At 44.5% G+C, this 17,515-nt stretch overlaps 1 protein-coding gene across 1 annotated transcript; it reads left to right on the forward strand.

The window, feature by feature from the left end:
- Positions 1-564: 564 nt before the first annotated feature.
- IL7R (interleukin 7 receptor) lies at positions 565-15,513 on the forward strand (the record flags this gene model as incomplete). Its single annotated transcript, XM_082497185.1, has 8 exons — positions 565-655; positions 6,332-6,470; positions 7,798-7,952; positions 9,585-9,739; positions 11,073-11,250; positions 12,109-12,199; positions 13,775-13,850; positions 15,013-15,513. The coding sequence occupies 8 exons, from the start codon at positions 565-567 to the stop codon at positions 15,511-15,513; spliced, it is 1,386 nt and encodes a 461-aa protein (XP_082353311.1).
- Positions 15,514-17,515: the final 2,002 nt, after the last annotated feature.

Here is a 17,515-nt window from a genome sequence, read left to right on the forward strand (position 1 = left end):
CAGAGCTGGACACAGTACTACAGGTGGGGTCTCACCAGAACAGAGTAGAGGGGCAGAATCGCCTCCCTCAACGTGCTGGCCACACTTTTTTTTGATGCCAACAGTTAAAGAATATATAACAGTAATCACACTTAGAGTTTCGTAGCTGGAAGATTTTTCTCCCTGGGACCCATGTATCTCCACTGAGAGGAGAGTGGACGAGACAACTAAACCGTGCTCTCAGGGAAATCAGCAGCAAAAATCCCACTGGCCAAGCCAGGGACACTGTCTGTGAAATGTGCTCCCGACTCACTGGGCTTGACCAGATTGGGCCCAATGAGTCAATGGGCCTGATCCAGGAGGTCCTTAGTTTTGAAGTGGGAAGCATGTTTCAAAGTAAAAGCTCTGCAAATATCTTCACACTGGCTTCCTGCTCTCTGCCACTAGTCATCCTTGTCGGCATGTTTACATTTCCCCCTGCCTGCGGTCTCTTTATCAGGCAATGGGTTTGTCCTGCGTCTAGTATAAAGCAAGTGAGCGCGGGTTTCGCACACACATGTACTGCACACATGCAGCGTGCTCAGGATGACACAGACGAGTACAGTATTGAGCATTTTCGTCTTGTTTCTTCACACCACTTCTGGGGAAAGTGGTTGCACCTCAGCAGATGGTGACGGTGAGTCATTTCATCTTCATCTTTGCACTCATGTATGATCTTGAAAAACCTGAGTTAAGAGCTCTAAAATGCAACTGCTGGGTTAAATGTGTTAGCGTTTGAGCCTTCAGTCTCTTTCTTTTAACGCCAGTACTTGAGGCAGATGCAGACCTGGAGGATACCTGTTTAAATGCCCAAGTCTGCTGTTCTTGTAACATCCAAATTTGTATGAAATGAGGTAGACCATAGCTGTATGCAGAGGGCATGCAAGATCAGACCTGTTAATCCTCTCATTGTATCTATTGTTCATGCGAGGAGTTACGCCTGGGAACAGGGAACCACTTCACGCTTCTGCAGTCCACGGTCACTCTGAGCTGCCGTCAGAGAGGGGGGAGGTTCTGGCTTCTCTTGCTCTTGGCCATTTTCTCCAAATAAAATGTTTTAGTGTATCTCAAACTTGGCCCAAACTGTTCCACCTCAAAAGCCAAACTTCTTCTCTTTTTCTTTAAGCAGTTGCATCAGGTATATCTGGGTGATAGTCCCAGTATCCCTCGTGGTATGGCTGAAGAGGCAGCTCAAACAGGGGGTTCTCACAGCCCGTCACCAAAAGCGTTCATCCCTTGCTCAGCAAATAATTATAAATTAATTCAACAGTTTAAATTTAGGCCTATTGCAGATTTCATTATCTCATTTGGAGAAGTGAAAATTCTTTGGCATCATCAAAATCAAAAATCAAAACATAAAGTGCAGCAATAAAACGAGTTTCAGTCTGCTGTCCCTTTTCTCAAAAGGGAGCTGAAAAATTGGGGTTACAGATTCAGTCCCAGGTCTTTTAAACTCTTACCTGTTTAACACTAAACAAACAGCAGTGACAGAGCTTGTTGCACTGTGGCTGAAGGACACGGGCAGTCACTCAGTTACCGGTAGTTTTAGAGCTCTGTTGTTGGAGAGCAAAAGAGGTTTTGGTTTTTAGGAAGACAATGGCTGTGTTCCTATGCTATCACAGACAACGAATCTCTTTTTCCCCTGTGTGTCATGTATTATAACATGTACGTATGTACACATATATGCATATGTACCTATATACATAGGTAGGATATGCGTGATAAGTTTTTCAGTTAGAACAAAACCCAGAGTGGCTCAGAATTGCATCTAACAATCTTGGTTTTTCTATTTGCCTTTTATTTACACAACCTGCAGCTGTTTAGAGCCAGCTTGGGCAAGCAGCTATGTGGTGAATGGTCAGTGCTAGTGATTTATCACTGGTGTCACTGAAATTGTTAGGGCTTCCCAAAAGTAGATACGACCGGGCCTTTCCTTGTTTTGTCACTAACTTCCAGTAAACCATAATTTGCTTAGAATTAAAGATAAACAGATTCAGAAAATCCCCTCTGAGCAATCAGCAGCTTTTATGATTTCTTTATGAGCCTCGTGGGTTTGGCCAACAAGTTAAACAATCCAGGGTAAAATCACCTGTGAAGGCTGTTTGCCTTTCACTTCGCCTTTCCGACTCGCCCTGCCTCCTGGCAAAGTGCCGCCAGCCCACACAGGCGTGAGCTCACCCGTCTTATGGGCAGAGGAGAGAAAAGATCATGGCAGCACTTGCCTTCCCCTCCTCCTCTTTTCTAAGTGACAGACGGCCTGCCAGGCACTGTCCTCCAGCCTGGCAGAGGTGGCCAAGATCCTCAAAAGCCCTAAGAGGGCTACAAGCAGAGCTAAGAAGGGGCAGCCACAGGGGCACAGGAGGGCACGGGCAGGGGGAGCAGGAGGCAGCAGGCTGCAGGGTCTCATGGGCAGGAGGGCTGGCTTCAGTGGTCCTCCTACTCAGACGTGTGTGGTTTGTCCAATCCACATCAAAACTGTTGTGATTAAAACAAGTTCTGCCTGAGTTCTGCCTGAATCACATCATCGTTAGAGATTTTACGTTGCTCTGTCCAGGGAGACAGTCACTTCTTTGACTGTGGAAATTCAGTCACTGATCCTACAGGTGCTTAGCAGTGCCTTCGGTTTCATGTGTCGGTGTTCATCCCGGTGGCTTCAGAGCTTAAAGCTGAAGCATGTCCATAGCCTCTGCTGACACTCTTCTCTTGGTAAAGGCTCCTGAGATTCCTGCTGTGATTTGAACCATCCTTCTGGGTGTTGTCCAAACCCAAGAGACAACCATCTCTGTGAAGGACCTGTGATGGCTGTAGCTACGAGAGCAGTTTTTCTCCCAATAGAATCGCCACATCTCAAGCCCTGCCTTGATTTCAGCAGGGCCAGACTCAGGGCTCTGCCTGGTCTGGGTCTGGGCTTCTCAAGGAAAAAAATATAATCTTGTAAACTTTTAATTATGTAAAGAGTCATTAGCAGTATGAGTCATGTTGAAGTCTTCAAAACCATTTACGTAGCGAACACTTGTGTGTGGTGGTTATGAGGTTTAGGGAAGGAGTGTAACTGAGGCTACACACATATTTATGTCGGACAAAAATTGCTGTCAGCCCACGGAGGAACCATACCAGAAAAAGCATTTCAAATTGCTTACTTAACACCATTCATGGGGTTTAATTGTCATATATTCTATGGTTAGGATGTTATTTCCATGAATAGGGAACCACATAATCACAATGTGAAAGTTCAGTGTCAAAAGTCAGCTTTCCCTCCAGTGCGACACCAAAAGTGCATTACGCTGGTTAAATATTAAATGGCCGTTTGAACTTCAAGACAAAACTTTTTTCTTTCTTTTTGTTTTGCAGTCAGCCTGATAGAGAATGAATTAAAATTTCTGTCACTTTTCAGCAAAGCAGCAGTGGACAGCTGATTGTTCTTTTCTGATATGCCATTTATTAATATGATGATTATCATTTTTTTGTGTTTATGCAAAATCTGGTATATGTAGTTTACATATACAGACTGCCCCAAGCGCTCACTCTCTCTTATATAAAGGAAGACCAGTCATCCTAATTCATAAGTTTTGATGTTGTATTGAGGTAGCTATGAGTGTAAATAAGCCAGTCTGCTGGTAGTTGCAAGTAAAGTCTTAGAGAGGAGTAAAATGTGACATATCTGTGCATGTGAGCTTTGGGTGTATCGATCTATATAAAATATGGGGGTTTTCCATTTTATGCAGATTCATTTCAGCTTACTTTTTATCCCCTGAATTTTGAATATGTGTATATCTGTATGCACACATTTTAACCACATGTATGTAACTTTATGTAATATACATTTTGTGCATGTACGTATGTATGCCCAGTGACTCAGAGCTACATTGGTCAAGACTCTCACCTGTGTGAAACTGCTGCAGGGCTTGTTCTAGAGCTGCGCTGGCCCCTGTGTCTCTGTCTTGACTGTGGTGGTCAAATAGGGCAGCTTTGTACAGCACCTGCTTTGTCCGTGTCTGTGCTGCACAGGTTATCTCCTCCAAGCAGCAGTGCTGGTGGAAGACATTGCATTTTGTTGTCCCCACCAGAGCTGTGGTGAGAAGGCAAGACCAGTAATTGCTTCTTAGCACTGGTTGCTCATGGTGGCAAATGGCCAGTGTATCTTAGCTTGGGCGATAGATCTGCCTCTGGGTTCTGGATTTGTGCGGGATCGGATGCTCCTGTCCCTCCTGCTGCCCACCACAGGTGCTGGAGGCAGCAGCCCCCTTCCTACTTCTGCCCGCACTGCTTTTGTGTTTTTCTCTGCATTCCTGACTGACTTCTGAATTTCTTCTCTTACTCAAAATGCGACTCCAGATGCACCTCAGCTCTGAGGTCAGGAGGAAGCACTGCTGATAAGTGACCCTATGGGGTGATGCTCTGTACTTATATTTTAAAGCAATCAAAAAACTCTCCCATTCTTTCTCCCTGCTACCAAACCAAGGCCATTTTGGATTTTCAGATCTGCTTCCATGCCAGACAAGGTCTGGGTTTCCCTGTACACTGGCACGATTGACCAGGGATAATGGGACATCACCAGCAGAGATATGCATCACGGTATCCGAGTAGCTGGTGGCCTCTCAATGATCTGATTCACCTGGGTGACAGCAGATATGACCATCATTTTGTCTGGGAGGGATTTTCCATTGGAAAAGTTTCCATGGGCATTTCCCCACGCTCTTTGTGAGTGTGAGTCACTCATATCCCCAGAGTAACCAAGGTCTCGTTCTCTCTGCAGCAGGTGCCCCGCATGGCAAGGGCACGTCTGAGGAGTGGGTAAAAGAGGACCAAGCAGGGGATCCAGAATAGTCCCTGGATGTAGGGAAGATGGTTATGTATCATCACAGCTACCCTTAACCACGCAGGGGCAGGGGCATTCCTTCCCTGAGGATACGCTCAACAGATCATGGCAATAACCCCCCTTTCCCTGTCCGCTCGTCTACGGTGGGTGAGATTCATGAAATGAGGCTGAACTGGCAGTTTCTGTCGAACAGGACTCCTCTCAGAAGCATCAGTTTTTGCTTCACTGACCTCATACCTGCCAAGTGTAGGACTTGAGACATGCGCTTTTAGTCAAATCGCGATTGTTTTATTATTCATTGAAACAAATTTGCAGGAAGCCACGCATTCTGGCAGAAAGTCTGAGCTTTCCCTCCTGAGCCCAAATTTGTGACATTTCAGAAAACTTTGCAGTACAATCAAAACAGGGCTTAATTGCCTCATGACACCAAAATACTCTTGCTTTCCTAAAACCACCCATATAATTTTCCAGTCTTCTCAGGAACCTTGTGACAGGCCAGACATTCACAGTGCGGGCAGATGCAGAGCAGGGGCAGGAGGATGCTGCCCGGCCGCTCTCGGCTGTCTGCATCACAGCTGGTCCTTATGCAGGTGCAGCAATGGCAACTTCGGAGCGTGCATCCTTGGCTGTGGATCTGCCGCTTCGGAGCTACAAGGTGTTTGAGGTACTTACGGGCTGTCCTGCACTGACATTCCCATACAAATAACGCCCATTGAAGCTAGCCCTTGCTCTTGAGCAGACGTTAGCCTCGAGCATCAGCCCCAGACACCTCTGGCAGTAACCGTGCAGAGTATATCCCCCCAGCGCATGTTTCTGTTCCATTTATTTTCAAGAGTGTTTTGGTCCTTGACTTGAATGTTCTGCTTTTCAACAGACATCAAGAACACGTCTTGCTCCCAAGGATAGCAGCCTTTTGTGGTTCCTAATAGGAAAACCTGTTTGAGAAGATTCTGAGACAATTTTCAGATGGAGTAGGTCCTGCTTTTATCTTGGTATAAAGTTTACCTTTAACTTTTAGAATAAGAATTCCTCCGTCCCTGGCTCAAATTTAGGAGGAATTAAACTGCGGAGTGGAAAATATATTTTCTCTGTTTTACACTTGACACTGGGACTTTTTCACAGAGGTTTCCAGGTTGACATCATCACCGCTCTCTACCCATGATTAATAGAAAAAAACAGACATAGGCTGTCTCATCTGACCAAACCATCTGCAACACTATGTCTTTTTACAGTGTGTAGACCAATGATGCAGATTGTACCTCCATGTGTGGTAATTGGGTGGGCTTATCTGGCATGCCGGGAGAGCAACCTTGAAAGGTGCAAGTGGCTTTTAATTTCATTTTGAACAAGCTTTCTTTGCTTCTTACAAAACAGGTGGGTTGATCCTCTTCCTTTCAGGCAACCACGTAAAGAAACAACCTCCTATACAGTGGAGCTGCAAATCGAATGCACTCACAGGTTTGCTTCAGTAACATCTTGTAAATCTCATCTTAGGGACTTTTGGAGATGATGAACCAGACAATTTTGACATCAACTGCTTCAGCCAACTGGAATTTAAGGATTCCTATAGCAGCCTGACCTGCAATTTTACTGAGTTGCCTCCTCACAACACTAACTATACCCTGGCCCTGTGGTAAGTGCTGTCACTCTGTCCTTTGGTAAACTTCTGGGAAGCGAAATGCTAAGCGCTGGTGAGTCACGTTGCTGTATGCTGGGAAACAGGACCAGCAAAGCTACGCAAAATTCTGTTTCGGAGTGTTTTACCAAGTTCGGATCCTATATTCAGCAAAGAAGAAGAGTTTACTGAAACTGAACATAACTCCTTCATAAGAAAATGGATGGGTCTGTAAAGGGCTTTGTAATGTCTCCAATGGGCCTGATCTTGCCCCTGTTGCTCTGGAACACTTGGAATTATGGATGTAGCCCAGCATGAACTGAGAGCATTTTTTCTTTAAGTTAAATGTTTAAAAAAAGGCATACCTAGCCTTTACCAAGTGAAAAGTAAAAATTTTTTTGAAGAGGTAGATCCTTTCCACAGAAAATTCTTTGGCAAGATGGCTGATTTTCCACTGCAGGGAAAATGCCTTTATCTAGGTCAAGACAAAAATTAAGCAATTGTCTTTGCACATGCAGACATGCAAAAACACACTAGAATGAGTAAACAAAAACCCAACAGTTACCAGACACATCAGTCATCTCCACTTCTTGTCGAGGCCTTGAAACTCTTTTCCACCTTTTTTTTAACTGATGCAGCTAGTTGAAGAAGCTTAGATTATATTTTTTAGCATACTTCTGCTTTTCCCTTTGCCTGTTTTTCCTGAAACTGAAAGTTCCGTGGCAGCCAGTAAAAGAAGTGGATATTTTCTTTATATTGCTATTCTAATCACTACTTAATTTTTTTTCCACCTAATTTATTAGAATTTTTCAATTTCCATGGGTTTTACTCTGGATTTTGACAGAAATTTTATGACAGTCCTCAAATGTGGGAGTCACACAGATGGAGGAACACACAGATATGTTTCCAACTCTGGAACTGTTCCGTATGACTTCTTCATGGCCTGGGTGACTGTTAACCCTGTGTTTGCTATTCTTCAGTCAATAAGAAATTTCTCTTTATCTTCAGTGAGCATCCAAACCTATTGCCCTATATTTAAAAATGGCAGCAGTAAGATAATTTTTAAAGATACAAAAGTTTTTAACACATACATCTCCAATTTAATAATTGCATTTTTTGCTTGGAGAGGTCCAGGACACTCACTGTGACTCACGTCACTTGATTATTGTGCTCAAAGACCATGAGGAAAAACACTATCAATCTTTTAAACTCCTTGTTTGCATGGCATTTTTTCTTATTTCATGTGGAGTCTCACTTCAGTTAACGTGAAATGAGCAACAAGGATTCGTCCCTGACTATGTTGTAGACTGAGAAGAAACTAACGTTGTGTTGCTTTGGTCAACAGCACCAAAGAAGACAGCAATTATGTGTGCTTCAATATGGAGAAACAAGAAGATGTATATTTCTTACAATTCACTGATATACTCTCAAATAAAGACATTTGCATGTACTCTGAGACGAAGAGAAGGGTCTGCAGGAGTCTGGTTGTAACTGACATTGGTAAGACACTTAACATTTTGGATATTTTTAGGATAAAGATGTCACGGGGGAAAAAAATACCCCAGTGCGAAGTCTAAGCCTTAATCTGGATGACACAGGGGCAGTATAAAATAGTGCCCTAACAGGGCATGTAGCCTCAAATTGGAGTGTTGACAGAGTGTGGTGTTCCCCTTGCTTCAAAATCAAACATGATTAACCTCCATTCAAAATGTGCAGCTGAGTTCTGGCTTATTGTAACCATCTGCCCAGACCTGGACATCAACCGAATCACGCACATGGGCAAAGCAGCTATTCCTGAGCATGTGCGAACTGCCAAGCAGGGACATTTTGTTCATCTCTTATTAGGGATTGTGCAGTCTCAGGACTGACCACCCTGAGTCTAGTGTGAGCTCAATAGCACAGGGGCTGCAAGGTTGCAAGATCTGACTTTTCTTGGTGGAGCCTGTTGTCTGAATGAGGTGCTCAGGCATCCTGCAGTGCAGAAGGGACACCAAGAGCACATGAATAGGCTCATGAAAGTCACGTTAGGGACCTGCCTGAGCCAAGAAATGGGGAACTCGGGGGAAGAGGAGCTTCTTAGGACTCATCCCTCTTGGGAGCTGGTCTCTGAGGGCTGCAGAGAAGCCTGTGTAGGGTAGCTCTGTTCTGCTCTGGTGCCATATTGCTTTGCCTTCCTTTGGCAATAGGCACTGCAACATCCCTCTCTTATGAAACATTTCTGCCCCTGTCCAACAGTTTTGTAATAATCTTACATTACTTCTCATCTTACGGGCCAGCCTGGACCATCTCATGTGGTCTCTCCTAGAAACTGCAGACTCTGCATGGAAGGATTAAGTATTTGGGAGTTGCAGAAGGAGTGGGCATAGTTTCTGGCCATTTCCATTTTCCTGAGAGGAGAGAGGTGCAGGGTCTCTGTTCCTGTGAGAGCTGATGTACTTTACATGGTGCATTTAGGAAGCCTCAGTGGCACAGACACAGGTCCCTGCAGACTTCAAGCACATCCAGCTCAGGCACAGCTTGGGAAGAGTCCTGAGGGCTGCATTTTAGACTTGAGGTACTTGGATGGATGGTCATTTGACACAGTCTCCTGCAGACCAGGTCAGGTGTGTGTTCGTATTAAAGGCCAGGAGCCACAGCCCCCTCCGCTCTATCTAACACTGTCATACTTTGTCCCATCCTTTGTCCCACTGTCCTGATGGCCACCAGTGGTTGTACCCCTACCCAGTTTGCTCCCCAGAGCAGCCATGGGTTTTGCCATGGGGTCTTGGTCTCAGAGCACTGGTTAGAGGGAGAGAATTTCAGGCCTTCAAGCAGCGCTACTGCAGGGGCTGGGCATGCTGAGGAATTGCTTTCCAAGACTAAATGTCACATCCCTAGGAAGCACTGTCCCTGCTGGTCACACTGCTGCCCCAGCAGATCAAAATGAAGCCCCCTCTCAGGAACAAGGTGTAAGGATGAGCTGAGGCTCAGCATGAGGCTCTCCCAGCTCAGGCCAGCTCTCGCTCAAGAAAGGTCACCTTGCAGGGGCCATAACAAAAGGGCAAAGTGGACTTTTTTTTTGCTTTTCAAAACCTGTTTATTTTGTAGTAACATTATTCTACTCCTGTTACATCCTGGTTTGTCCATTTGCAGTTAAGCCTGAAGTACCACTCGATATAAACATCACATACCAAAAGGAGGCAAATGAGTATCTTATTCATTATAGTACACCACACTCATGGAAGAAATACTTAAAGGACAAATTAATACACCAAATAGCTTATCGGCAGGAAGAAGGTATTTGGAAGGTAAGTGATAATGTATTGGTGAGCTTACACTAATTTCTGAAATTAAACGTTATCAGAAATACCAGTATTAGGTAAAAGCCCTCAAATCGGCATTTCTACAGTCCTCCGGCTGAAAACTTCGAGAGATGCAATATTTGGCATCTGGAAATTTCATCAGTCAAAACAATTCCAAACCAACAGTATCCATGTCCATTAGACAGTTCTCTGGACTAATGAAGTTTCATTCATTTGGGCTTTGCAGTGGGAAGAGAAGACACAATGTAATGAACCATTCTAAAATTTTTGGACATCTGGCTCTTTGCTATGGTGGTTTTGCTCTCATTTTCTGTGATTATTAGTCAGTAAATTGTATGACCCCTTTTCTTACTTAGCAACAATTTCTTCATGCCCCTTTTTTCACTGAGCCTCTCCAGGCTTCGGGTGCAGTCCTGCAGCTCCCCCACCCTCAGACCACCTTTTGGGCTGTCAGTGCCTGTGATCTGGACTGGGTTTGGGCTGCCCAGCTGCTGGGACCACTGTGTCCCCTGTCACAAGAGCAGTCATGCAAACACTGGTTCAAATTCTGGTTCACGGGCACAAGTTAGAACACAGGAAGTTCCATTCAAATACACGGAAACAGTTCTTTACGGTTCAGGTGACAGAGCACTGGCACAGGCTGCCCAGGGAGGCTGTGGAGTCCCCTTCTCTGGAGATTTTCAAGACCCGCCTGGATGCAGTCCTGAGTAATGTGCTCTGGGCAATCCTGCTTTAGCAGGGGAGTTGGACTAGATGATCTCTAGAGGTCCCTTCCAGCTCTGAAAATTCTGTGATTCTGTGAAATGGGAGGTGTTTGAAAGCATGGACTATACCTGGTTTTCACATAGGCAACACAGGAGAACTGTAACTAGAAAAAGAAAAGGAGTCAGGAAACCAATTACATTGAAATGAAGAGCATCAGAGCTGCACAGTGGGGTTTCAGCTTTGTTTCTGCAGCTGCTCTTTCAGAGTTGTCTTTTTATGTCACATGAATGTATTCTTTCCCCTCTTTCTTCTGAGCCTGCCCAGGGAAGCATATACTGCAGTGTGGGCAGTAGCAAAGCACAGTTAATACTTCCACCTGTTTTCCAAAGAGCTTTTACCCAGCTTTAGCATCCCTTCTCAATACTGCCTGGAGTACCTTGCTGTTAAACTAAACTGACGCTGTGATGACCAACTGTATAATAACCAAAGACCCAGAGCAAACAGCACAGCACTGCAGGGATGCACCTGATCTTGCACATTTTGCTGAAACTCAAAGATTCTTCTCCTGTGTCTTCTAGAAAAATAATTTGATTTTTTTTTTTTTGGTTTTTAGACAATAAAGTCGCCATACCTTCAGGTGAAATTACTGGGGAAAAACCTCGAAAATGATGCATCGTATGAGGTGAAAGTACGTTCACAGCCCAACGGAGATTATTTTAAGGGCACGTGGAGTGAATGGAGCACTTCCAAAAGCTTCAGGACTGCAAGGGAACTGCACTCCACAGAGAGCTGTAAGAGCAGAAACTGCTTTTGTCCACCTGGAAGAAAGCAGATCATGGGGTCTTCAGCTCCTCGGCCAGCCTTGGTGGCAGCAGTGACAAGAGCATGGGGAGGGAAGAGCCTGCGGCCACAGCAGGGTCAGCCCTCACAGGCACTGGGCACCCCAGTGGAGATGACCCAGAAAGCGGCTGGATCGCTCTGGTCTGGGGCTGACTCTCCATGTGAAGTTAAACCTCACTCAAGGGCGATAAGATCAGATGAAGTGCTGCTGTAAGGGCATGAGGGGGGTGCAAAGGGAGGTGAAGGCTGACTCACTCCTGCTTGCTGCCTGCTGGCGTGCAAGGAGAAAGACCAGCTTGCACTGAACGTTTTAGGTAAAGCATAAAGAGCAGTGAAACATGACCCATTTCAGGGCCCTGGATTTGTGTGCAAACATGCAACTTAAATCGCAAATACGATACGGAATAAAATGTCATCATTGCACTTCTAAATATAAATAATTCTTCTGGCCCTTGGGGTCCCATCTGTCCCCAGGGATAACTTACATATGTTCAATGTCACTTCAGTGCTGCTGTAAGGATGTGGTGAGTGGTGGCTTCGACGCACTGGAGGTGATAGCAGGCTTCGAGCTGCTTTAATCCAAGCTGGGAACCCATCTTGGAGCTCAGCCAAGTGCTGATGCTCTGTCAGCCTACCTCTTTCCTCCTTCAGGGAGGCAGGAGAAGTGCACCACTGCACATGACCAATGATAGGCAAGTGCAATGCTTGGCATTAATACCTAACTTATTGTCTGAAGAGATATTACGGTTATGGTGGCTTAACAGTGAGACATTTACATGCATTGGCTGGTGTTCTTTGTTTTTCTTTAGATAGCAGCGTGGTTGTGGTTATACTCTCTGTCCTGGGATTCATGCTGTCCGTTGTCATGATTGTCCTGATCATAACTTTTTGGGAAAACAGGTAATCTTAGTCTCTTTGTATCAGAAAAATTGTTGGGAGCCAATCTAGTTCTGACGCTCTCATTGCTTTCCCCATTATACTTGTGAACTATTCTCTTTCCATGTCTGGACCTCTCTATCAAGCCAAGGGCAGACAAAGAGTAGAGGTGGGCAATACAAGAGAGAGTGTTGGCAAGCAGAAGATGACCTGCCACTTTGAGCAGACTTCAGTCTTGGGCTCGAAACACTGGGACCTTTAGGGAGCTGAAGTCACCATGAAACATTTACAAAGTTGATGTCTCACTGGAGGCAAATTTGACTCAAAAGCTTCAAGCAAGATTCAGAAAAGAAAGCGACCTGCGGGTTTTAGTAAAGTCCCAAGAGGTGTGGAAACAGCATACTGGGGAGATTACCTCTTTCCCTTTCATAGGCTGAGTCAGCAGGGTGTTTGCTCTGCAGCACTTTCAGAAGCAGCAGAGCAGAGCTCTCTGCAGCAAAAGCTTGATGGCATCTGCCACCAGCCCAGCTGGGTCCACTTCCAGCCAGCCATGTGGCGAAACCAGGCTCTACATCCACCACCAAAGCACTCGCAGCAGAAGAGGGACTGGAGATACATTCATTACACAGGCAGTCCTTTGTCTTTTGTTTTTTTTTCATATACTGACTACACAGCTGTAGATAGATAGCTGTAAATGCATTTTTGAATATAGAATAGGTAGTTTAAGAATTTAAGAAAATGAACAGGTATATAGATAATCCAGTGAAACCAGAATCTGAAGGGAAAATGTCCCAAGTTTAACCATAGGAGATGGACCCCGAATTGCTGGGAAAAAAAAAAAAAAAGGCTTTTAAATGGTGAGAGTTTTGAACCCAGAGATTTCCCTTTTAAAAAGAAGAGGATTAGAGAATTTTATACATGTGTGTATATATACCCACATATGCAGACACATATATAAAGAATATATATACTCATATACATCTGCAGCTATATTTATGTCACTGCGACATTGAATGTCAGTTGGGTAATATTCTCTCTGTGCATCATAGCTGAGGGTTTCCAGCAGCGCAGCATGAGAACTTTGCTAATCAAGGCAGCAAATATGAGACCTGTGGGACAAGGCAACAAGACAGATATATGAAGCACAGATAGCTGGCCATGGAGTAGGACAATATGCAGTTCTTTGACTTAGGTAAACATGCAGAGGCAAATATCAGCAAATTTGCGCTTTAACCACAGCACCTCTTTTCACTTGCAGAAATTGGTTTCACCATGCAAAACCCTGTTAACACAGCTAGATGCAAATGAACTCTTTGCCAGCATAATTTGCTGCTTTTCCAGTACTTGGTGAAGTGTCTTCCTTTAACTCTGACAATTTGTGCGCTCAAAAGAACAATGACTATTCAGTGACCTTTATAATTCCTCTTCTTCTGTCTTTGTTTTACGCTGAGAATTCTCTGTCATTATTCTAGGTAATGCAAGCAAGCCCTAAGGCTTTGTGAGAATTAACACAAATGATGCAATGTAAACCTCTGATATCTCAACGTGTCCCCCTTTTGCTGCTGTTGAACCCCTTTTTGTCTATTGCTGCTGTTTCAGGATCAAGCCTGCTGTGTGGCCAAACCTTCCTGATCATAAAAAAACACTGGAGCAACTATGCAAGAAGCCAAAAAATGTATGTACTGCCACTGTTTTTTCACCTGAGTGTAGACTATTAGGAACAAAACTAACACTCATGAGAGACAGTATGTGCATTTGCTGCATGGACTGCAGAAATTTCAGAAATGACTTCTACATTTCACTGAAGAGAGCCCACACTTGCACAGGCAGATGCTAGGCAAGGGTGTGGAAATAATAGTTCAACTAGCGCCTGAGCTTTGGCTCGTGCAAAGTAACTGCATAGGGCTAGAGAACTCTGTATGTGAAGAAAGGTTGAAGGAATTGGCAGAACCTGGCAGAAGGTTGGACCAGTTGGTCTCCAGAGGTCCTTTCCAACTGAGATGCGTTCGCGATTCTATGAAACTGTGATCGTGGGGCTGGATGGGGACCATTTGCAAACATCTCTGGTGATGCCCATGTACGCTTACACAGCCAGCAGCATTGCTCAAACACCGTGCAGTACATGAACTGCTCTGCCAGATAAAAGCCAGATGGACAAATGTCAAATCTAAAGAAGAAATTCTTCATAATATCCAATCTAAATTTCCCTTGGCCCAACTTGAAACCATTTCGTCTTGTATGTTATAAACTGTAAGGTGTGGGATTAACCCGTTGCCTTAAAACTATGTGTCTAGTGCATTTTTTTCACTAAAAATTCATCAGTGCTTTTCTCTGCAGTTGGAATGTTATTAGCATGTTCTTAATTTAATAAGAGGTCTAAGGCGACTTTCCCACTCACCTTGCTCCCCAGTGCAGGGATTCCTAATGTGTTTCAGGAAGTCATGGCAAACTTTCACTTCCCTCATGGCTAAATTAAGAAGGTAAAACTGAAAGGAAGCACCTGGGTCAGCAGACTTATTCCTGCACAATGGCAAATGCGCGATAGATGTGTGGCTCACAAAAATCTCTGAAACACCAGTTCCCACCATGTTGCACAGAGCATAAAGTGGTCTCCAGTGGCACTGCCTGCAAGAGGCCACTGGATAGATACAGATTAATATGGAAAAGAATTTCAAGCCATGTGATAGTTTATTCTCAGCTAACCTATTGTTCAGCTCAGGGTTACTTTCAGAGTTAAAGAAATAATAATCACCCTTCTAAAATCAATTATAAGAGTACCTCTTCTCTTAAGCTAATACCCACCGTTAACTGACTATGCTGTTCTCTTTGCCGCACAGAATTTTGACATAAGCTTTAATGCAGAGAGTTTTGGTTACGTTCATATCCATAAAGTGGATGGCATTCGAGCAAAAGCTGAACTGGAAAATTTTCTGCAGCCGCTAACTGCTCCAGAGGCAAACCTTCCAGAAAAATTTAGGAGCGGATCAGACCTGAAGATGATCCCTGCGATGACAGACAAAAGCAACCTAAACCTGTCTGCAACTTACGGAGGAATCTGGCCAGCTGAAGCCCTGCACAGACTCCTGGGCACCAGCCAGTTTGGAGTCACCGAAGGAAACTGTGGCTCCAGCACATACGAGGTGTGCCATGGCAATGGGGTGCCCCTGTGCGATGGTTTCAACCTCTCTTCCTCTCCTCCCCTGGATCCCCCTGGCCAGCCTGGACCACAGCCTCTAAATGGTGACACCGTATCCCAGGTGCTGCCTACCAGTGAAATGAGGTCACCAAACAATGAAGAAGCCTATGTCACAATGTCTAGCTTCCACAAAATTCAGTAAACCTGACAGGAATGACAGTGTACCATTTTTTCTCTAGCAAGCAGGTCACTGAAGCTTTCTGTTTTGTTTTCTTGTATCCTGTAAGTTCCCACCTCCACGATGCACACTGCTCGCCGTGCAATGGTACACCTGCAAGGAAGTGAGTTCTCCCCCATTTTAGTGGTAAGTTGCCTAACCTCAGCTCTCGGAATGCCAGTAGCAATCTCCACTGCAGAAGAAATTAAATTTAATTCAACCAGACTTTAAGCTCCAGATCTGATTAATCCAGAGCAATGACACTGCAGTCCTAGCTGAGGATCACAGTATGTCTCGTAAAAGTTAATGAACTCTTCTGTTAACCTCTTGGTTGCAGAGCTAAGCGCTTATTAATGCCTAAGCAACAAATACAGCAACAAATTCAAGTTAAATAGAATCTAACCTCTTTTAAACGGTGGTAGGTCTCTTTCTGTAACTCCTCTGCAGTCAATGGAAGTCCACAATTTTGGAAAACACCAGCAAATGTGGGTTGCTATCAAGCATTAGTTGCCTGGGGATTCAGGAGCTTGGCCACCGTAAAGAGAGTTTGCTGAGTACCCAGGAAAAAGCACACATGGACTCACTTTAAGGAGATGTTTTCTCAGACTGATTTTTTTTTTTTTTTGAGGGGGAGAGATATTAAGGCAAAGCAAAACCCTACATGCCACGTTTTGCTGTTGGTAAAGATCTGCCTTGAGTCCATTTTAGGATCCACAGGTACTTCTGCTAGTGCTATATATTAAAGATCTTCAGTATTTCATGTATTATCACTGTTTAGCTAAGAAAACAAAACAAAATCAATGAAATGTAAAGCCTTATCTCTTCCTGTAAACCAAACTGGGGATGTAAAATGCATGATGCTGCCTTTCTCCGCAGCTCTTGTGCAAGCATTAACACAGCATGTAAGTGTTTTCCAGGACATAAGGGCTGAGTGGACCATGTTTGTTTACTAGCATTATTCCCAATGGCGTGGTTGCATAAGAATACTTTGAACTTGGTCAGGCAATGTTCTCATGCGACAGCTGACTTAGGAAGACGGATGGAGCATCATGGATCCTGCCAGTGATCAGAAGACCTATATTTTTTTTATAAGGACCTTGTAGATTTCCTGAAGGTAGCATTTTTTATTTTATTTTTTTTTTTACATTATGACAGAGGAAAGAAGCATCCCATCCCTCCCCATTCACCTTTCTCTGGACTCTGTGCCCAGCTCTAAGGGGTTCCCCGTGGTGCTGCCACACAGAGATGACTGAGCCACTTTACAGCCCCTCTGGGATGCTGCGTCTTGTGGAGCACACGCTTGGAGATAAAGCTGCTAGAGCCACATGGTTGCATGACAGCCAAGCAGCGTGGCCATGGGAAATCCAAGCCACTTTGCTGCGCTCTGCGATTGGGGTTCACCTCACTGTGCAGTCTCAGTTCCTCTAGCTGCTTGAAGTTCTCCTTTACTGAAATGTATTTACATGCCCAGAGTCTAAGGGTAAAAAGGCTCCTCTCTCATCCTCAGAGCTGCTCGAATTTGTTCTGACTGGTAATAACCACTGAGGTGTTGCTATATTTGATGTAGCACGCTGGAGAAAAACAGCGCTCCCAAGACAGTACTCCACCTTCTCCACCTCCACCCAGCACCAGAGAAACCTTCAAACAGGGACAACTGTACAGTCCCTTCATACAAAGGAGCCAAGGATTTATTTTTAAAAAGAGCTGCTGATAATGCTCATGCTGTGCTGACTTGCACAGCGTGATTGTAGATGCAGACAGACTGTGCTGGAAAGATATCCTCTTCCAGTAACGCAATGACAAACAAAAAGGGAGTAGAGGAAGAAGCAAAAGTGCTTCAGAAATATCCTGTACAGTATGTGCTATGCTTGTTTTGAACTCGTACACTTTTAAGGACTGAAAGGGACATCCCAAACGTCTATTTGCACTATTTAAAAAGTAGGGTATCCATGTGTAATAGTCTTTCTGTTTGTCCACTGTTTGTGTA

This window comes from Vanellus vanellus (genome assembly GCF_965231255.1).
Source record: "Vanellus vanellus genome assembly, chromosome: Z".
Classification (NCBI taxonomy): Eukaryota; Metazoa; Chordata; class Aves; order Charadriiformes; family Charadriidae; genus Vanellus; species Vanellus vanellus.